Here is a 22,928-nt window from a genome sequence, read left to right as displayed (position 1 = left end):
TGGACGATGAAAATTGGTAGGCGAGTCAGGGACCTGTACAAATTGACTTGATAAAGTCGTTTTCCCCGACTTGACCATCTGGGGGGCTGAAGGGAGTGGAAAAATTGGAAAAAAATGAGGCATTTGTAACTTAAGAAAATTTTTGAAGGAACTCGTATCTCAGAGCTCTTATTTTAAATCCTGATCGGCATTAAGCCTCTGATTTTCCTTTCAAATCAATCTATTGATTCTTAGAATTTTGCTGGAGCTCCTGCCATATGAGCTCTTGGCTTTTCCGACCAAGTCACTAGTACCATATGAGCTCTTAGCTCTTGTTTTTATTCAGTAATCCTTTCACCATTACATGAAAAGTGTCTATTTATTCTAATGATTGTTTTTTCGGTTTTATTGATTGCTTTAGTTGTTTTGTTTTATGGACGTCCATTGTTCTTTTATCTTAGACGTGAGGACGACCGAGCTGAGGTCTCGACAAAATATTTGTGTTGCATTTTTGCTTTTTCATTGGCTGGAAATATCTTCATTTATTCTAAACTTTGAGTTTTTTCTTTTTTAAGACCGTTTTAGTTTTGCTAATGCAACACCAAAAGTTGAAGAAGTGGAAAGTTTAGTATATAGAGTGCAATCATTCTTATTTGTGTGTCATTTTCGAATCAAAAGAAAGCGGGAATATTTTGTATAGTTAATACTGATATAGTTAATATCAATAACATCAGCGGGACAGAATAATATCACTTCGTTTTTAAGTTTAAATGTTATTCCGTACTTTCAGTTAAAAAACTCATTTTCGCTATTAAACGCCTGAACCCTTTTCAAATCTTGCAAGGAAATCTTCCGCGCTCTGTGTGAAATTCCCCCTTAAAAATTCCTCCGGAGTGCTCTCTCTTAGGAAATCCTCCTCCGTAGAAAATACCCTCCCCAAAATTTTTGAATATTTCCCAATCATAAATACTAACAGTCGACAATTTGAATAACTGACAACTATATTCTTACATCCTGTATTCTTACAACCCTTCTCCCATTGTCTATGGGGTTCAGGTGTTCAAAGGCATATTTAGTGGACTTTTCAACTTTGCTGAACTAAATGGCTATCTTAAAATCGTGATTGGATGTCTTTAAATCAAAAAGCGTGTTTGAGGGGGGATAGTTGTCCTCCAGTAATTTCGGCAACTTTAAAAGGGTACTAGAACTTTTTTCCGATCAAATGATCCGTCTCCCGATTTTCTAGGATCACTAGGTCAATGCAATCACCCCTGGGGAAAAATATACACATCTGTGATCTATCTTGCGACAAAAATGTAATATTCCACATTTTTGTGTTTAAACCCGCCCCTTGTTTCCGTGTAGTTTTTGTTATCAGGAATAGTGGGCATGGTTGACCTTTTGTGTCAACTAGTTTAAAAACGAATTCCACAAAGAAGTTTTTAACGAATTGTACAGAACTGCATTAAACCGAAAATGAGCAGAAAAAGGTCAAATAATGTTTCAACCGTAAAACAATCATACCTCACCAATGAGACCCGAAACTATAGAAAGTACAATAAATATCCGAGTCAAGCTTAAAACGAGCAAAAACTAAGAGTAGGACTGACACCCCCTCCCCCATGTATTCTAATGAAAGGAACATACTTTACACTTTATTGAGAACATGCCTTGGTTTCGAGTATTTTTTGAACATTTCTCATATTATCGAAAAAAATACCATCATTACCAAGATTACTGAAAAAATATGTGGGTCTCATGTATTTATTGATGGTGACTAATGGGAATTTAATGTTAGAAAAATTATTTGACTTTAGTTCTGCCCATCTTTGGTTCAATGTAGCTCTTTACTTTGTAAAATGTTTTTGGGTAAAAAAAAGTAAATTTTTTTACCCTGTGTAAATCTTCAATGAAATTTTCTACTGTATACTCTATCCCAGTCCTAAGATATCCTGCCTGAATATCTTGGCAGCCTGGATGCTTTTCAAAATAAGACAACCCACGTGTGTGAAGTGTGTTAATTCAGTTCGACTCTGGCCTCGCTTTTCCCTGATTGTTTTACTAATACCTTTAGCAATAGCAATAGTGGAGTCATAGTAGCAGAAGTAATAGTGGGAGCACAAGGAGTAGCATTAGTGACTGTAGCTGTAGTAGTAGTAGTAGTAGTAGTAGCAGTAATGAATGAAACTTTATCTACCCCAAAAACACACAATGGTGTCAAAATGGGGCATACAAGGAAAAGGAAAAAAAATAATAATAAAAAAAATAATGAAAAAGGAAACTAAAGGCGACTTCAATAGGAAAAAGCAATTATAAAAAGGTATTAAATAAACTATTTGAAATATCCAAACTCTGTTCAAAACGCAATCTACGCTCCGCGACAACAACATACGGATCAACAACTCCATATATAGAAACCATACGGCGCTTTTTGGCCCACAGAGGTACGCCCAGTAGGAACTTGGCGCATTGAAAGAAAATTGATCGACAAGCTCTTTTATCTGACGTACTAAAAATACTCCAAAAAGGTGACAAAGCTAACAAATGGGGCACAGAAAACGCGTTATAAATTTTAGAAAGCGTACTCCTTTTATAACGTGCTTTACAAGGAAAAGCACGGCATTCGAAGTATGCCTTGCGAAGGCATACTTCGCAAGGCAAGTATAACTTGCGAAGCTTTGCACCTAGAAACTATAATAAAAGTGCTCGAGTATGCTTTAGGTCACTTCCAATGGTAATTCAAGGTAATTTATGCTTGGGGACAGTTTAACAGGATGACAATCAAGACAAACGATATTGGGGATGGACTGATTGCGTGATCTACCAATTAAAACAACTTCACTCTTTTCAGCAATAAACTTCAACCCTATTTTCCTATATTCGAAACATAAAATCTCAAAATTTTTCTGAATTCCAGAAATGGTCCGACTGAGGTTCAGGACATCGTCAGCATAATTTGAAAGTGACAAATCAAGGCCTCGAAAAATGAATGAGGTATGAACTTTCTTATGAGCCTCTAGCACGCTATTATTATAAAATGGAGATAATGACACCCCACCCTGCCTAATACCTTTCCAAATAGGAATAATAGTTTTGAAACAACAAAATCTTTTTGAACAGGCACTTTAACAAATACATGAAGTTTACTATACATATGTTTGTAAACACGTAGAATTGAGCGATCAAGCCCACGGTGACTGTCACTGAGCAGTAGCTGAGGATGTATCCCCGAATCAAACGCCTGTGATGCATCATGACCAGCCATAATAACAATATCCTTATTTTTTTCCACGTCTAACAGAACATTTGCAATAACACGGTGGATATGTTCACGGCTGTAGCTTTTTTTAAAGCCAGACTGATTTTCTGACATGGAACAAACTTAGTTAATCTCATCAATAACTGACAGCTCTAATAATTTACAAATTGGTGCAACAGTTATGGGTCGGTACGAACTACATTTATTTTTATCTTGTATTTTCTTAGGCACTTAGGGTCACAATATCAGCACAAAAAAAATATCAGTAACTAACGCACAATGGTCAATTCCACGTGAATATTTCTTTTTAAGTTTCATAATACATGGACTAACTGTCCTAGATTTATCTTGAACCCTGGACCAGACTCACAATCACCCAAAGCTATATCCAGCGCTGAGGAAAATGCATCTTGTAAAGTAGTATCAGGGGGTGAAAACTCACTGGTTTTCACCTCAAAATTAAAGCACACTATAATGGTACAGTGTACTTTAATTTAGCTGAAGGTCTTCCTTAACAATGTCTGAAAGTTCCATATTAAGTCTTAGTAGTACTTATAGCAATGGCAGTAGTACTATTACTGCTACTTAAAGTATGCAAATAATGTATTTTTTAATTCGACATACCCCCAAACATGCCCTGTATGTTTTAGTCTCAATGTTGTGTTTCAATCTAGTTGAACTTCCTCCCTATAATTCCAAAATTCCTGAACATTCATCCTCCAAATTATAGACTATTCCTTGGATATTGCTGATATGCCCTTTTGACAATCTACATGCACGAAGTGTTCATGATCCTCCAAACATTAGCTGAAAGTTACGACTTCAAACCTCTAGCCTGGGTAGTTGAAGTAGTCGTTGTAGAGATAGCAGCAGTGTAATAGGAGTATTGTGCGGAGTGCCTTTTGGTTAGTTCTTCCTCCCTCTTAACACGCTCTGAAAGCCTCAACTTAATGTTCCAAGCTGTTCATGAGAAATACCTCATATCTCCTGTTTCCTGCCAGAATGTACATAGTGGGTTTTAATTAGTTCAATATCCAGAAAGTTTCACATGAATGTTCATAGCTTAAATAGAAATATTAGGTTTATCAGTAATAATAGTAGCAATATGTAATATAGTGCCTTTGGGGTAGTTTAAAATCCTTCTAAATATGCCCTGAAATTTTTATCTTAAATAATCTGATTCGCTTCTTTAATGTTGCTGATATGCCTTTTTGACAGTATTTATATTGTGTATTTTGATTCAGTTGAAAGCTGTGGGGTGGTTGAGACCCCACGAGGCATTGCTATTGAACCTGTCAACAACGCCAACCAAAATGAACTCAAATCTAACAAAGAATAAGAGGTTAGGCTGACGCCCCCGAGCCTTCTAAAGATCAGGATCCATTTTGTATTTTACTAAAAACAAAACATATTTTAGTTGTTTTATTTTTATTAATTTAATAGATCTAAAATTATTAAGACTTTCAGGAATGAATAACAAGATATATATCAAAGTTTCAATCAATATTCATTTTTTTTGTAATCTTGATAATGATGGTAATCTTTTTTTTCTCTCTTTTTTCGATATTGGGGTATGACGAGAAATATTACGAGAAATAAAAATACATCGCTCGAAAAAGGAATTTTTTTTCAATAAATTGCATATTGTATTCGTTCTTTAAATGGCACGAGTGTGTCAGCCCTCTTAGTCCTCTTAGAGTGGGTAAATTCCTGTTAGTTTCTGCTCGGTTTTGTTATTTGTTGGAATTTCTGTTCCTTTCGGGCACGAATTAGCTATAGATGGCAGATTTACCCCTGAAAGTTATTTATGTTCTTCTGCTCGTCTTCGAATAATGTAGCACTTTACTTTTCTTTGAAATAGTTCTTTTGTGGAATTTTTTTCTTGAAATTAATAATGAATAGAAGTGGAAAGTTACTACATACATGGATAAAATAGCATAGCAATATTGTTTATACAGTTCCATCTTTAAGGAAATTAATATTCAACTTAAGGTTTTAAAATTTCAAAATATAGTCAGTTACTAAAAAGATATTTCGATTATCGTAGAGATAAAATAGACAATATACCTGTTATAAATTAATCACCAAAGGTAGAATCATGAAAATCAAATTTAGAGGAATAAGATTCAATTTTTAAAATCTTAATTATTCGCAAATAAAGGTCTTAAAACTATAAGGTTAAGTTATTCATTTCGAGTGAATTATACATTATTTTTTAGATATACCTTTTATAAGGTCTTGTGAAAATGATGTCAGCAAACAAAGATGTGGAACACCTTGCATCCCTGATCTGATAAGCATATATCTAAAACAAGAAATGCATGTAGATTGTCAGGAGAATGAGCTGCCAAGTAACATTTATGCATTTGCTGAAAATGATATGGTAAAACAGGAGATTTGTCGCACTAAAGAAACTCCTTTTGAAGATAATGCATCTGAGAAAGCCTTGCTACAGAGATCTCATCCTTCTGATCATCAAAGAACTCCTATTGGAAGAAAATTTGTCAAATGTGATATATGTGAGAAATGTTTTACTTCAAGGTCGAGTTTGTTCTATCATAAAAAAGCTCATAATGGAGAAACACCTTTCAAATGTGATATATGTGAAAAAAAATTCCGACAAAAAACCCACCTGTCTAATCATCAAAGAACTCATACGGGAGAAAAACCTTTCAAATGTGATATATGTGAGAAAACTTTCCGCCAAAAATTTACCCTATCTAATCATCAAAGAACTCATACTGGAGAAAAACCTTTCAAATGTTATGCATGTGAGAAACGTTTTTCTTCAATTTCAGGTTTATCTCATCATCAAATAACTCACAGTGGAGAAAAACCTTTCGAATGTGACGTATGTGAGAAACGTTTCAGTTCTACTTCGTATTTGTCTAAACATCAAAGATCTCATACTGGCGAAAAACCTTTCGAATGTGATATATGTCAGAAAAATTTTCGCCATAAAAATGACCTATCTAATCATCAAAGAACTCATACTGGAGAAAAACCTTTCAAATGTCACATATGTGACAAAGGTTTCACTTCAAATTCCAGTTTATCTTATCATCAAAGAACTCATAGTGGATGTATGCGAAAAAATATTCCACCAAAATAGGTATATAATTAATTTATCAGGAAGAGCTCAGAGTGTTAACTTCAAAAGTGGCGTGAATTGTCAGAAAATGACCTTCAATATTATGTTTTTACGGCCCTGCAACACTACTACCACATAACAAACAAACGCATTTATTTTTCAAATTAGTGAAACAATATGATTCCCCTCAGTCAGTGTTAAAACTATAGGTTTGCTGTCTTTTGCTCGGTCCACTCATTTTTGGCCTAAAGACATAAAAAATAAATGGTAGGCTAATTGAACTGTAATACCAATGTTATATAATACATCTGATCTGCATTATATGCATGAACATATTACAACAAGGACTATAACTAACCCCACAATAAAGGGATTATCGCTTATTAATATAATAGAATACCCACCGCTTTTAGCCCTTTAAAAATTTTCAGAACCAATATCAAAACACCTAATTCGTGTTTCGTTTAGTTACAAATTAGCATCAGTTAATAAATCAAACCCGAAACGAGCAGAAGTTACAATAAATAACCTAGTCAAACTAAAGGTCCATAAATGTTAGCACGTCTTGCTCAAATCGAGTATATTTTGTTATGCCTGGGACATGTTTACATACTTAAATTGACACCCCTAAAAACTTGGTACGGGCTTTTGTGACTGGCTAGAGTTGTATTTGGATGGTTGTTATTGTCCTGGGTGTGTTTGGGAGAAAATCATGTTTTTTCAATTATTTTATTAGTTTAGGATGTTTCTAGGAATGTTTATCTAGGTGATGGCTAGGCGTTAGCAAAAATTAATTTTTTGTTTTCTTGCGTAGTGATTTGTATTTGTAATGGTTTACATTTTGTTTATTATGTTATATTATGTCAAATAGTATCTTGCTCTAGGCTATAGTGAGCAAAATATATTGTGTTTGAAGATGATCTGCGCTCTCTCCTACCTTAAACAATATAGGTCATTATCGAACAAACATGGAATTTGAAAGAACAAATTCTAGTTCTGTTTTTGTGTTCTCTTCTGAGAATACTTAAATACTCAAGTCGGCGACAAGCAGTAAAACCCATCTTTATTTTCACTTTTGTTAGTTTTTCCTTACTTGCATGCTGTTCTGTATTAATTCAATTGAATTTGATGGGTTTTTTTGGCATGATCTCTTGTTTTGTTTGAAAATGGTACTAAAGTTTTAAATCATTTTGGAATGAACTTTTCTTTAATAGTCTATGACTACCAGCTCAATTCAAAAGCCCCGAGTGACCTTCCTCTTGAGAAATTTCTCACGGAATTCAATTTTGGTTTTTCTTGGTGAAATTCGTTGCCTCCTTTCTTGGTGAAATTGATATCCTCGCTAAGGAATTTCTTGACAAGGGAAATGTTACCTCTGCCTAATTCTTCTTGAAACCTGCCTTATTGTTTTCCAGTCGTCGCCAATAGTCACTTATTTGGGATTACCTTATGCTGCTTCGAAAAGAGATTTTAAACCAGCCCTGGTTCAGCATGTTCAGATGAAACTACGCAAGGCATTTGGTCTTTTAATTCATTTTCGGGGTCTTTACTGCCGGGACGTCCTTTGTCGTATGTATGGCGCTGTTGCTCTGCCCCATGTATTGTTCCCATCCATCCTCTTCCGTAATTTCCGACCCTCTGATCTTTCGCCCTTTAAAGTTTATTATTTTAAGTTTTGTAAATTTTTACTTGGTTTTCCCCTTTATTTTAGTAAAACTGAGATCGTTTTAAAGCTTAAAGTGAAGGATCCCGTAGTCATTATAAAGAAAAAATATAAAACATTTGAAGACAAGGCGAAAATTATCCTTTTAGGCTACAATTTATTTCCTTTTTTTAGTATCAGTTGATGATGATTTACTTCATTCAGTTGATATGATTTATCTCTTGATGATTTACTGGCTAAATTATTTAGCAAGTGTTTTTGCATCTTATTTTCTTTTTAAGTGTTTGATCAATATTTGATATTTTTTTATTGTAATCGTTATCATTTGTCTTTTCTTTATATTTATATTGTAGCCTACTCCTCATTTTTTGCGGGAAATAAAGAAAATAAATAAATAAAAATTTAGTGGGTAACCGTATGAGCGCATACCTGACAATGCTAAATTTTGCCCCTTTTTCTTAATCCTTCCCCTCCTGAAAGTTTTGTGTCCTCTGTAATTTTCTTGGTGTCGCATCAGTTTCCTTTCTGAAGTTCCGAAAGAAATTTGATGTCCTCTCTTTTCATTCTTTAGGGAATTTTGCTTCCTTTGTCCGGCTGTATCTTGAATGTGCTTGTCCAGTTTGGCACCCTGGCATCTCCCGAGAAAAAGAAAAAAAAATGGAATCTATCTAAAAAAGAGCCCTGCGAATAATTTTGAAAAAAAGTAAGGTTTATATTCTCTTCTTTTATAAGAAACTTGGTTAGTAACGTTTGAGTGTAGATGAGTTAAGTTCTGCCTTTGTTTTTGAAAAGGGCAATTACAAACCCTTTCACGGAAAAAAGTTTCTCCAAAAGACACTCCCCACCTAGATTTAGCCCGCTTCAAGTTGTTTTTGAACTCGTCCCTGTCTTGATCTCCATCCGCTGCTTTACATTCAGGTTAGAAAAACAGTCTTCTAAACTATTGAGAAAATAGGCAAAAACTGACGATAGTTCTCTATTTTATTACTTGTGCTGTATTACCTATGTTTTGTACCCGTGTATTCACTCTGTTTCACTTTTTTCTTAAATTCCTAATTACCTGTTTAAATATAAACTGCATGTTTTTTAATTTTTTGGTCTGGTTTTGCTTGCTTTTTTAATATTTTCTTTGTTTTACCTATTCCGTTTGATGTTGGTTTTCTCCTCTTTGGTGCTTTTTACCATGAAATTGGAATTCGGCCCTTTGGGTTTGTGAAATAAACATTTTATCTTATATATTTGATTATTATAGCAAGTCGGATGTCGAACAATGAAAAATATCTACTAACCTTCAAACTTTTGTTTGTTTTTTTGAGGTTTTTGAATTGTTGTAGACCCTTGTATGTATATACACAATTGTATATATTTTGAGATATATGTATATATCTCCCTATATGTATACAAAGATTTTTGCAATTATCAGGCGTTGGGCCCCTGCACTCGTACGTGGCTGGCTGTTACATACGGATCCTCATTGTTGTTTGTTCTATTACCGCAGACAATTTGCTGTCTTTTCATACTAGAAACTTTTCAAAGATATTTGATTATTAAAGCATATCTGATTTCTAATGCCCATGCCGCATTATCGTCATATTTATCGATAAAATCTAAAATTACGTACGATAACAGTGCCAATTATGTTTCCCGATTGTAATTTCGATGTTGACCACTTTCCAACTCTGGAACTTAACTTTTTACGGTTGATCAATCAGAGTCAAGGTTCAAGGAAAACAATTTTGAAATACCAGAAGATGAAAGATTGGGATAAAATACCTCTCACCTTTCGGGAAATTCTTTTCGGAAGTGTGCAAGACTTTCCCTACCCCTACATATATATGTCAGAGAAAAATCCGATGTGAAAAAAACTTATTGGAAGTGGTAGTTACAAAAGGGAAAATGGATTCTTTTCCACCATCTTAGCTTTCTAGATAGTGACTCAAACAAGGCAAAAACAATCCCAAGAATCAGCCACTTTGTTGCTTGAAAACCACGAAACTGACTGATTTAATGCAAGTTAATTTATTATGTACCTTGCTTTTCACAAGCTACTTCTGCTAGGAGCAATCTCGTATATATATAAGGAATCTATATATCGTCTCATTTAGATCATAACACCATAATAACCAAATTGTAGGACCTTTATTTAGCAGTATTTACAAATATAATGGTTGATAGCATAACAACTAAATCTGAAATTAAGTAAAAATTGGGGCTATTGAAAGGGAAACATGTTTAAAAAAAAATTCTTACTTCCCTGCGACAAGCCTATGGCTTTTCTCCTGTGTTGAATAAAATAAATAAAATGCAGGAAATTCTGATCAACATATTTTGAAGACACTTCCACTATACTTTATTCCCCCCCCTAATCTAAAAATAAGTAGCCCTTCTCTTGAGAAGAGTGGTTCTCTTGAACCACTATTGTTTCAACTTAATACTTACATTAGAATCAATGCTGACAAACTAAAGAAATGGAGAAACACATGAGAAATAGACCTATATTTGCCGATTGGTGGGGGAGGGATCGGAAGCACCCTCAAAGCATGTTAGCTACAATTTTGCTCCATCTTATGAAATAAGAATTGCTTTCTTAACTTTCTTCTCTCTCAGTGGCACCAACTGTGCATTAACTGTCCCAACTGTGTGACAATCGTCACACAGTTGAGACTATCCCTTACGAAGCTTCATTTGATGGTTAGAGAATCCATCAACTCGAGGAGAGAATCCTTGAGAACTTCGAAAGTTATTGTCGAATATTGTTGGAATCGTGTCTACTGGAAGCGCTGCAGTCTTTGTTCTTGTTCAGCTGACTGTAAGACGACTAGGGCCTGCAGCATCTGCAAAAAGCGATGCTGCAAGGACCACCTCAACGAAGTTTGCCAAGAATCTATCTAGATTCTAGATGATTCATTTTTATGTTAAACATATTTTATTTGATTGTATTTGCTTAAAGTTAAATTAAAAGTTTCTACCTGAAATAGTTTTTGTTTGCTAGCTTTTTTAGTTATGGGGTAAATATTTACCCCACCCGACCTGTTACGTAACAAAAAAAAAATACCCGACCAGTTAAGGGTTAAGTTACTTCATGTTAGGAATATTCTAGAAAAGAATTGCATAGGGGTTTGGATGCAATAATGCCTCTGTGAATATGGAAGAGATAAAGGGGTTGAAGGCTCTGATGAAAGTTGTCAATCCGTATGTTGTTGTTGTTGACTGTGTTTGCCATGGCCTCGCTCTCTGTGCGTCTAGTGTCTTCAAGGAAATTCCCCTAGAATATGACGAGTTTGTCCACGATGTGGACTTCTATATACAGCATTCACCAGAACGTACCAAACCCTACCCAAGAGTTTTAGGACATCACGTGTACGAAAAATCATAGACTACTCCAAATCTGAGGTTTCCGTTGGCGGTCCCTTGAACCTGTAGTTCTGCGCATTTCAGAACTGTGGAGAGCACTTGAAGTTTACTCTTAAGAATAATTCAAGGCCACAAGTTTGGCATCTGCGGAAAAGGTTCTGAAAATGATGAAATATGTGTTTACTATTCTGTCCTTACAGTTTCTGGGCTTTATTTTGCCACAGGTCATTAAGTTGAATGTTTTATTTCAAGCGGGAGGGGGGTGGGCTAGGCTCCACATCCTTTGCGAAAATAATTCCTCATTATTCGAGGCCATCCTTAAGAATTTCCTACGTCTTGAGGTAGTCGAAAAAAGCCGTTAGGTACATATACCAGTACAAGTCTGAATGATTTTTGCCTCTCGAAAGAATCAATGTTGGAGCGAAAGTGGAAGCTGATGTGACAGAAAAAAATTACTGCCCAGACAGTGCATGCCTTTAAGATCGTGTGCCTGAACGTTTACGCTAAGTTAGCAAAGAATTTCTTTGTTCTCTTCTACTGCATTTCAACTTTTAAGGTTTTGTAGAAAATGATAGTGATTGACCAATTTATGGTTGTTCCTGTTGAAAAAAACTTGGTACCAGTACTAGTCATGGTCCCTAGACAAGTTGCTTGACAATTTTTAGAAGAAATAAACTGTCGGTAACGATTGATCCCTGCTGAGTCTAAGCGTTTGCCACTTCAGTATTTTAGAGTCCAAAGCTTTTTTGGGGGAAAATCAATGATCTTGAAAATCGTTTTGGCTCCGCAAGATATTCAAAGCCTTGCGGTTTCATGTTCTCTATCACGTCCTTTCTACACTCATCCACTTGAGTTGAGTGTATGTATAGTGCAGTCTCAGTTGTCAAAACAAATTCTCGAATCCACCTTGCAGTTGAGACCGTTTATTCCTTGATTCGAATTAGGAGCAGATTTGCGACCACAGTACTTGTGTATCCTGGAATCTTCAGAAAAAAAGGGAAGAAGAAGAAGTACTTGATGAAATAAGAGATGACGATGAGAAAGGCATTAAGTTTTTCAAAGAAACCTTGATGATGTGATGCTCTGAAGTCGTTTCTTGCAATTTTTTTTTCAGAACAACTGATTTGTTTTGTGTCTCCAAGGAAATCCTGATCTTTTATGCAATAAAATCAAGCTTAAAAGCTCGGTTTTTTAGCTCCTGATTATATAGGGGTCTGTTCTAGGTCGGCCAAAAAGTACATACGGTTGCATTTTAACTGCACGAATCGGAAGTAACTTCTATACTAATTTTATACTAGTTTTTCTCTAAAGCCTTTTTAATGCAATATAATATTTACAATTTAAAAAATATTTCATAGATGTTTCAAAAGCCAATGATCCGTTTTATTCATAAGTTTCTTTCTGTTAGTTCAACGAAAATGAAGCCAATGTTACTTTTTATATAATTTTTGCCGACCTGGAACTATGCCTAGGGCTGATTAGAAATATATAAGCCTAAATAATGGGTTTTCCTTGGGCATTAACGGAGTCGCACGAGCCAATAAAAAAGGAATTAAGCTGAGATTTTACCTGCCAGAATTTTTGTTATCTAGTCTTCCAGACTCTGGGTTTACATTTCCTTCGCATGCGATCTGGAACGTCAAGGCAGACCAAATGTACGCCAGAACAATTTGTAAAAAAGGGGATTTGAGCCTCCGAATTTCCAGATTCTAGAAGTTTTTGCACTGAAAAAAATAGTTTTAATGGTGGAAGAAACATAATAAGAATATTACAAATTGACTGTGACATATCATGAAAACAAAAAAATTGTAGAAGCTCTGAAAACTACTGGAAAGCGAAAGAAAGCCAAGAATCAAGAAATTCCGTTAGATGAAGCATCAGCTTTAGATCATGTGATCATATTCGTAGAGACGATCTAACATTTTGTGTGATGGGAAACATAAAAATAATTAAGATATTATAATAATTGCAGCAATAGCTGCAGCCTAGTAAAGAGCGAGCAACAGTACATATTAACCAAAATTTGAAAAAAAAATTATAAAAAACTACCTTTTGAGAAAAATTACCATCTGACACTGATTCAGGAGCGGTAACAATTGTTTTAGTTATTCTTAACAGTAAAACTTTATTGCGAAAACGAATTAATGGTGATTTCAAAAAAGAGCCTGAAACACTGAAAATGACGCCAGATCGGAATAAAAAGTGCGCAACTGGAATCAGAATGGTCAAAAACCCTGTATAGGATAATTACGGTCCTCGGCCTTGAACAACAAGGAAAGTCAGGTGTTTTTTTGTTTGTTTTTTCAATCATGGTTGTTTGCATTCTATCGTGATTGCAGCAGTAGCTGTGACTAGTAAATAGCAAATTGCAGCCCATTATAATCAAAAATTGAAAAAAGCGCTTTGAAAAATTTGCCTAATGAGGAAAAATTGCCATCTGTCACTTATTCAGGAATCTGTTATTTCGATTAACCTTCAAAGCAAAAGTTTATTGCGAAAACAAATTTATGGTAATTTTTAAAATGAGTTGAAAACTAGAGTGAGTATGGTCAAAATATTGAATATGGTATTTAGAGTACCCCACTGTGAACAACAAGGAAAATCACTTTTCTGGGCATGGGTAGCACTGGTGTTTCTCCTTTCTTTTTCTTTTTTTTTACCAGGGTCTCTATGTTAGCAGAACATCATAAAATAATATTTCACGGATTATTCGAGTGGAAATTTAAATTATTAGTTCCCTTTTTAAGTGACCGAAAAGGAGTGCAGCTAGCCCCTCTCCCCAAAAGACCTTCATCTTCTAAAGTCGTCCAAACAAAATTTTGGCAAAGCCATTATTTTTCAGCATATGGAAAGGTTCAATAGCTATATTTCTTATGATGACATAACCCTCCATAGTCCCTGCGAAAAGGGCTATAAGTTATGTAACTATGGTCCTGCAAAAATTAATAGATTAAATTGGATCACAAGAACTCGTAGTTTGGTTGGTTAGACTTTGAATCAGGATGTCAAGGATTTCTTTATCAGGCAGTTTTTGAATCATTCTTTTATGCTTTCCATATGATTTTGTATATATATAACCTGTACTCGTAAAGATTGACTATGTTAATGCTGAACCAATGCTGTTTTTACTGCGTCAAAAAATTGCGACTGATTGTGTTGCGAGAGCAACACTTTCGTTTTGTCCCGTTTTTTTTTCGTATGCCGCCGATCTTTGCTTATCCCTGGAAACTTGTAAGGGTCTAACCTGTTAGGTTTTTGCGGAAAGTGTGGACCTCAGGCCGGATTGATGACTATGGCATTACATTTTGGAAAGCTCCGCAGAACTCTTGCCTGGGGACAAAAATTATGGTTTTTGCTTGTCCACGAGCCAGAGACTATGGTGTGCGAAGTTAAGGGGAGTTATATAGCCTATATCAGAGAGGAGTATCTGAAGTTGTGCAGCCAAGCTTTCGTTTCATCAAACCATGTTTCTGCTATCGAGTGGAAAACTCCGTTCTAGCAGGCAGCCACCGCTTTCAAATTGAAGATGGACTAAAATCTTTAAGTGTTAAATATATGCGGCAGTCACCCGGCCCCACAACCAATATATCTTCTTCGAGTGATAAATAGAGAAATTGACAGAAGCAAAAAAGTGGCGTTTTCCCACGGGTCCGAAAGTGCTGCCATATATTGTTTCTACCCATTTCTGTTCGTGATTTCAGCTGAGTTTATCATTCGGTTTTTCGGACTTGGGATAGCGGTAGAGAAATGGTTTCAGGTGTGCCTAATAAACTTTAAAAGTTCTCTCATTGCTAAAGAAATTGGAGCTTATCCTCTGCTCCTTTCTAAGTGGTGACGTTAGAAAGTTGGCCTTTGGCAAAAAAAAAATCAACTTTAGAACTAAGACAGATAGAATTTTTTTTTCGACGGCAATTGGTACCTCTTAATGAGCTGATCAAAGTATATGTCATCCATTTTATGGTACAAATATTCCTTCATGAGGTATACCAGTTAGAAAGTTTCAAGGGGTTGACAACTTTAGTAGTAAGGTACACACTGAAACCAAAAATAGGCCGATACAAATTGTGAGACATATAGAGGACTTGTAAGCAACAGTCGGCTGTTAGGTCATATCACCTTCGGCAATGAGGGGTTAGCAACTTTTGCTAGTTGGTGTATCTATTATTTGTTTCCAATGTATTTGATGGTAAAACCAATTTGGTTCCAGTGGTAAGACATGTGGGGGACTTGTAAGTAATAATCGGCTTTTAGGCTGCAGTCATCTTCAGTGGTGAGGGGTTTGTAACTTTGCTAGTTGGTGTACCCATTTATTTGTTTCCGGTGAACTTGATGCCTATCACGGGAGTGGGACAGGGCTTCCACTTCTAGGGAGATTACCCTATTTTAGGGGAAAATCACTTCTTTTAGGGACACTTATTTTGAATCTAGGGATTCAGGGAAATCTGGGGTAAAGTAAGGGTTTTTAGGGATCTTCAGGGAAAATTCGAATTTTTCAAACGAAGGCTGACAAATTCTTATAGATTGCAGATTATGCTCAGTCTTCTTGAAAATACTTATGCCGCAACACTGGCTTATATTGCAAAGATCAGTGCGAAATTTCAAAAAAAGCTAAAGCGTGGAATCCAGTTCAGTTAGTCCAGTTAAAGTCCAGTTAAAGCACATCTGACCTCTTTAGGAGTAAAAAAGAAAAAGCAATTCTGCTACTTAAAAAAAGAATATTTTAATTGATTTTGTGACTACATCAATTTTAAACAGGTCAGAAGGGCTTAAATTTAATTATGAAGTAAGAAAATATGATTTAAACCATGAAAGAACAGTTTTTGACTTGATAATTGGCAGGCGTTGATGTTTCATCCTGACACAAAATGGCACTCTCCATTGCTTAGCTAAAAAAAAACAAGGCTCCAGCTACAATCTGATCATAGAAGAAAGTATACAAGACATTTACGGAAGTTGAAAGACTTATTTCTACCAAGTACGGTCCTGAAAGACACTGACCTAAGGTCACCCTCCTATACAACATGTGCAGACTGTGGCTTCTGTGTCAAAATTTAGGGACAGATGCTGGTGTTGGTGCAAACTGTGGCTTTTTTGCAGAAAAGTTGCAATCCATACTGTCTATAAAGGACCCTGCATTCTGTTAAAACTAGCTGTGAGTACCCTTATTTTTAATCTGATGATTCACACAATAATATTTAGTCTAGTCTTTTGTTCATGTCCACTTGCCTGCCACTTGCCATTTGGAATCATGTAAAATCTACTGTTTTGCCTTGGACTGCAGCAATGTGAAGGTAGCAAATTAAAGTATTTTGTTAAGCTAGGTTTACAGAGAAACTTCTTTTGTGTTGTTTTTGCTTGGGTTGGTTCCTCCTAGGTTAGAAGACATCAAAAGAAAGCTCTTCTAGTGAAGAAGTGGGTCACAAATTTCTTTTTCCATTTAAAGTGGTGTTCCAAATCTGAAGATACTTTACTTTGATCCTTACTTTATTAATAAAGACAATTTAACTCTTTACTATTTACATCTACCGCACAAATGGAAAAACTGTTTTGCATTGGACTGCAGCGATGTGAAAGTAGCAAATTAAAGTATTTTGTTAAGCTAGGTTTACAGAGAAACTTCTTTTGTGTTGTTTTTGCTTGGGTTGGTCCCTCCTAGGTTAGAAGACATCAAAACAAAGCTCTTCTAGTGAAGAAGTGGGTCACAAATTTCTTTTTCCATTTAAAGTGGTGTTCCAAATCTGAAGATACTTTACTTTGATACTTTATTAATAAAGACAATTTAACTCTTTACTATTTACATCTACTGCACTAATGGAAAAACCTACGTTTTTGCTGGCGTGCAGTAGTAAAGATTAACCATTTTCTAAACCAACCAACAAACAACATAATAAATAATTAATTATCATTTATCAAGCTGGGCATACTTCGTTTTGATTTTTGCAAACTAGTGCAATGCAACCATTGCAAATTTTCGGTCCATCCGTACTCCATACTGCAAACTTAAATTATACATGAGGTAATTTAAGTTAATTGACGATATGCACCTTAATGCCCATGAGCATAGTTTAGCATGATCTAGTTATTGTGTACCCTTGTACAAGTAATTATAGAAATAGACTAGTTTTGATCACTAATAAAACACTTTTTCTAGAGATCATTGACATGCAAAGTTCGTCTGAAAACCAAGTACTGACTCAGAGGAAGATAATCTTCAAATTGCATCTAGTCCCGAAAGACGACTGGATGACGAAGATGATGATGTTCCTGAAGTTCACCTCCTGGTGACTCCTCCAAAAAAAAAAGCAGGGTTCAGGGCAGAATTCCCAAAAGAAAACATTCGAGCAAAAGTTTGTTGACAAGTGGCTTCAGTTACCAATGTGTAAAAATTGGATAGAGAAAAGAGTGTCAAACAAGTCAAAGAAAAAGACTTATGTACCATACTGTAAGTTCTGTTTGAAGTATGTGTATTGTGGGAAATCAGAGTTGACGAAGCATGCCCTGGCCAAGCAGCATATAAAAGTAAGCAGTGAAATCGAGACGAAGTCTGGCAGCATTGAAAAACTTCTGACTGTAGGCAGTCATTCCAAAGAAATTGAACAGCGCATCTGCATATTTTTGGCAGAACATAATCTGCCATTACGTCTTGCAGACAGCTTGATTCCTTTCCTCAGAAAATTATTTCCCAAAGACCAGGCCCTGGCAGGGGTCACATTGGGTAAACAGAAAGCTACAAATATTTTGCGACATGATTTTTGTTGGTGCTACAGAACCAGTTAGTCGAGTTGCTCAAAACCATTTTTTTCTCTGTGATAATTGACGAAACCATTGATCGTACTATTGATAAACAGCTAGCTATCATGGTTGTATTTTTTAGCGAGAAAGATCTAAAACTTCATGTCGAAGTATTGGATATGGTTAAGTGTAGTGATGGATCGGCTGAGGGCCTGACTAACCGCATCAAGCAAGTCATTGAAGAAAACTCGATTCCCTGGCAAAATATTGTTGGATTTTGTGCAGATACAACTAACGTCATGTTTGGAGCCAACAGATCTGCTTCAACCCTTTTGAAAGCCATGGTGCCACACATCTTGAATATGAAATGCTCATGCCATCTTATTCACTTATGCTCGTCATATGCATGCTTGTCACTTCCCAAGATACTCGAAGACTTGGCGCGAAATATCTATGCCCACTTTTCCAGAAGCGCTTCCAGGCGAGAGAAGTTCGCCGAATTTCAGGAGTTCTTCCGATGCGAAGCACACCGAATTCTTGCTCCGGGACAGACCCGTTGGTTATCCCTTCAGGCCTGTGTGAAGAGGCTTATTGAGCAACGGGTTGCACTTATTCAGTATTTCGTAGAAACCACGTTTGAAGACCCAACTGCAACAAATGACCTTATCTTGTCGACATTACAAAGCAAGTTGACAAAGCCATACCTTGAATTCATGGACTACTCTCTTGGCCTCTCCAACGAATTCAATACAGTTTTTCAATCCGAACTCCCACTTCTTCACTCCCTGAAGCTTAGTGTCAGCAAACTTGTGAATGATGTTGCGTCTAACTTCATGAAATTGGACTATATTCGCAATGTTGGTTCGTTTACTGAACTGGATCCTTACCTTTCAAGTAAGTATCTGCCTTTAAACCAGACATATCTGGGAATAGCTGCAACCGATTCCATGCAAGAACTCGAGGATGCTCAAGAGCCAAGTGATAACATTGATCTCTTTTACCAGTCGTGTCGAAACTACTATATAGTCCTGACCAAGCAGATCAAAGACCGGTTTAAGTTTGAAGACGAAATTTATGACATTTTGGCTTTAGTTGAACCAAGGAATGCAAGAAATTTGAACCCAAGATCTCTAAGGCCACTATTTGTGAGATTTCCTGTTCTAACAGAAAAGTGTTCCCTCCAGAAAACGGACGTAAAATGGAGGTCACAGGCAATGACTGATGTCACTGAGCTTCATTTGGGAGATGCCCAAGTTGAAGACATGTCAGTTGAACAATACTGGAAGAAAATACTTGGTCTGAAGACTCGCAGTGGCGAAATCAAGTACCCGGAACTGCGGAAGTGCATTTCGCTGATATTCTCGTTACCTTTTAGCAACGTTCCAGCTGAACGTTTGTTCAGCCTCCTGAAATTGATCAAAACAGACATGAGAAATAGTCTCGAAAATGTCACCCTAGTCTCACTGATCCGAGTCAATTACTGGTTGAAAAACGAAGATAAAACCTCATCAACTGTCAGTATACCGAAAGGTGTTGCTGGCTTCAAGACGAAGGCAAACGCTACGTGCGATGAAGTGCTGGAGATGACACTTGTTTGAACTTTTTTATGTATTCTCGTTAGTGTAAAGATGTTATCATTATCTGAAGTAAAAAGATCTCAGTTTGAACTTTTGTATGTATTCTCGTTAGTGTAAAAGATGTTGTTATCATTATCTGAAGTAAAAAGATCTCATGTAAATTCTGTGAAATCTAGGGCAAAATATCTTTTTTTCTAGGGAGAAAAATAGGGAGAAATCAGACCTAAACACGAGGACTTCTAGGGAAAATTAGTATGAAAATAGGGAAAATTGAAATCGAAAAGTGGAAGCACTGGAGTGGGACTTGTAAGTGAGAATCGGTTCACTCTGGGCTAGAAATTTGTGCAAATTGGTGCAGACCTTTACTTCATTCTCCCTAATGCACGGCCAATCAGATCGCTTTGTTGATTCCGCCAACGGACCAAGGAGAGGACTGACGTCGTCAAGGTTGCCAAAGAACATACCATTTTCAAAATCGAGATCAGTTGACAACTTCAGCGTTTAACAGACACCGAAGAAACAAAACCAAAGTGCTGCTCTCGCGACACGTTAGTCGGCGAAGCCGAAAAAAGTTACTGCGACACTTCACGTTGCCCGGGCAACGTAGGTCTAGTTTTGATTGATTTTGACATTATTTTTTTCTGTTAATTTCTGGATAAAAAAATTGGCTTCATGTCTTGGCTTTTTCTACAATTAAACATGCCTTGATGCCCACAATTATTCCATTTTTAATTCAGAAGTCAACGTATTATTTTTTTTAATATTTCTGAAAAAAATATGAATCAAGTTATTCTAATTCGTAAATTTATTGTTACTTCTGGTTCCCATAGTCTACACAGACAGAGTTTCAGATATAGCCTAGTATTTGTTACCGAGAAATATAAGGGCATTTCTTAGGGTTGGATTTTTGAGATGGGGAATTTTCCACGGGCAAAGACTTCCATGGAAACAAAAGTTTCTGGGGGATAGACTTATCCAGGATAAATTTTTTCAAGGGGGAGGGGATACCCTGGCACCATTAAAATTAAATAGAAAAAAAAATCATCTTGAAGTAAGGAGTAACATAGAAACTTAAAACGAACAGAAATTATTCTGCATATGAGAGGGGCTACCTTCCTCTGTAAAAATATAATACATATCATGACGTTTTGCTTCTACATTAAATTTCAATTAAAAAGGGCGAAGATTAACTTAAAAAAAAAGTTTTTCCACATGAAGCTAAGGGTGAATTTGAAACTTAAAATGAACAAAAATTATTGCTTCACAGTCTGTCTGACATATCGATAAAACTAGTGCAATTAAAACAACTGATAGTATTTCTTTATGTATCTATCCTTATAGAAAACTAGCGCTTTACTGAATACACCCAAAGGCCAGTATAACGAACAGAAATATTGATGTAAGAGTCAAAAGTGAGTTCATAGCCTTACAACAACAAATTAATCTAAAACGCTTTTCATGATATCAGTAACTTTTAGTATACAATTAAGATTATCCTAAAACTTAAGCATAAAAATAATAGCCACAAAGTCATTGAACTGCATACACCTACAATGGATCGATTTATCAGCTAACATTTTTCTCACCAGCTATGGCATCAATAACAAATAATATTCTATTTTAAATTGTGAAAAATGCGCTTTAGTATTGCTCGAATTGAAGGAAAAATAAATCATAATACGAACTCAGGAAATTCAGTCTATACAAAGGAAAATCTTGAGTTATGATATAAATTCTAAACTTAGTCTATAGTCCCCATACTTTCAAGATGGCTTTACTTTATACTTGTCTACAAATTAATTATGGAATCTCCTTTTCAGAACCAAAAAGAGATCTAACCATTGGACTCAGCTAATTGTGCAGAAGCAATACCAAATTACACGGAAGCGAAGCTACAATACTTAAATGCCTTGTTTTTTTCAAAAAAGTTTCCTTAATCAGTTTGCTTTTACTCTGTCAAAACTCCTATATTGTTTTGATTTTTCAGTAAAGAGCTAGTTTTTATGAGCATGCGAACACAGGGAAACATTATCAGTTGATTTTATCAATATGTCAAATAAACTATGAAGTAATAAATTTTGCTCATTTTAAGTTTCAACTTTGCTCTTTACTTCCCTTAGAAAACTTTGTTTTTTAAATTAATGTATTACATTGACGACATCTCTTTTTTTTTAAATGCATTTCGACTTTGAAGGAAATGAATTAATAATAACAATGATAAAAAGAAAAAAGGAGGAAAGAGGGAAAAGAAGAGATTGTATATTTTTTAGAGAGTACTATTCGAAACAAGATGTGGGTGTTAAGCGAAGCGCAACACGCGCTAAAATTTTTGGTCTCTGGTACATTTTTTTCCTGAAAATATATTTTTAGACTTTTTTCGGCCCAAATCGGAATTTTAATGGCGCAACGCTGAAAACACTGTAGTTCACAACACTGAAAACACTGTAGTCTCATTAGACTGGGCGAAAATATTCATAGAGTCTTTTAATATTAAGCTGTTATAAATTGGGATTAAGGAAATATCTCCCGTGTCTCTTTTTTTTTGGTAAAAGGTAGATTTATTTAACACAATTAAGAAATTAAACAAAAGCACCGCTCCAAAAATAGATAAATACAAATTCAGGTCGAAAAATCAAGGATGAAGTCACATTTCTTGTCCAAGAAGCTTCAGCTGGTTCAAAAATTGAGCCCCATTTTCCAAACCTGTAGTACCATAAATAATCCTCTTTTGCGCAGTGGGGCCCTTTCCCTCGCAATAATCCTGCAAGTTTTGATATTCAATATAATTACCACTGCTTAGAACAAAGACTATACACTCTTGGAACGGAGATTTTGGCTTGAAATTCTTGTCAATAGCTCTGTTAAGACGAGGGTCAAAATAGCGATAATCGTCAACTTCAACCGAATGCTTCAATTCCATTAACTTGTCCACAATTTTTGTAACAGGAAGATTATGTTGCTTTACGACTAGGCTCTTAACACCTTTCAAGAATGATGCTGAAGTGTTTGCAATTTTGCTAAAAAGAGAGGCAGCCTTTGTGCCACTCCCAAAGTAGTAGTCACTGCCAGTGGTGGTGGATGCTTGTGGTTGAGAATAAGCCTTCCACTGCTTGATATAGTCCAATGCAGTCAGATTGCATCCAGAATCGACCAATGCTTGTTGACACTTATTATGCTCTTCCTCACGAATGAAAGGTATACAAATGAAGTAAATTAGAAACAATCGAAGCTTATCGTCGGGGTTTCCCATCGACTGATCAGAAAGAATTTCAT

The 22,928-nt window shown here is 35.8% G+C and overlaps 2 protein-coding genes across 5 annotated transcripts in view; one reads left to right on the top strand and one right to left on the bottom strand.

Moving 5' to 3' along the window:
* LOC136038609 (oocyte zinc finger protein XlCOF19-like) overlaps window positions 1–9,228 on the top strand; it is a 67,086-nt gene extending 57,858 nt beyond the window's left edge. For all 4 annotated transcript variants that reach the window (XM_065721824.1, XM_065721827.1, XM_065721825.1 and 1 more), the window contains exon 3: window positions 5,458–9,228. In XM_065721824.1, coding sequence (XP_065577896.1) covers window positions 5,458–6,350 — 893 coding nt within the window. In that variant the 3' untranslated portion in view covers window positions 6,351–9,228. The remainder of the gene's footprint in view (window positions 1–5,457) is intronic.
* A 13,071-nt stretch (window positions 9,229–22,299) lies between these two features.
* On the bottom strand, window positions 22,300–22,905 carry LOC136038382 (sec1 family domain-containing protein 1-like). Its single transcript, XM_065721452.1, has one exon. The coding sequence runs from the start codon at window positions 22,903–22,905 to the stop codon at window positions 22,300–22,302; it is 606 nt and encodes a 201-aa protein (XP_065577524.1).
* Window positions 22,906–22,928: the final 23 nt, after the last annotated feature.

The sequence above is a fragment of the Artemia franciscana genome, chromosome 18, assembly GCF_032884065.1.
Source record: "Artemia franciscana chromosome 18, ASM3288406v1, whole genome shotgun sequence".
Classification (NCBI taxonomy): Eukaryota; Metazoa; Arthropoda; class Branchiopoda; order Anostraca; family Artemiidae; genus Artemia; species Artemia franciscana.
Note: the sequence above shows the minus strand (reverse complement) of the source record. Positions and strands in the feature narration are given on the sequence as shown.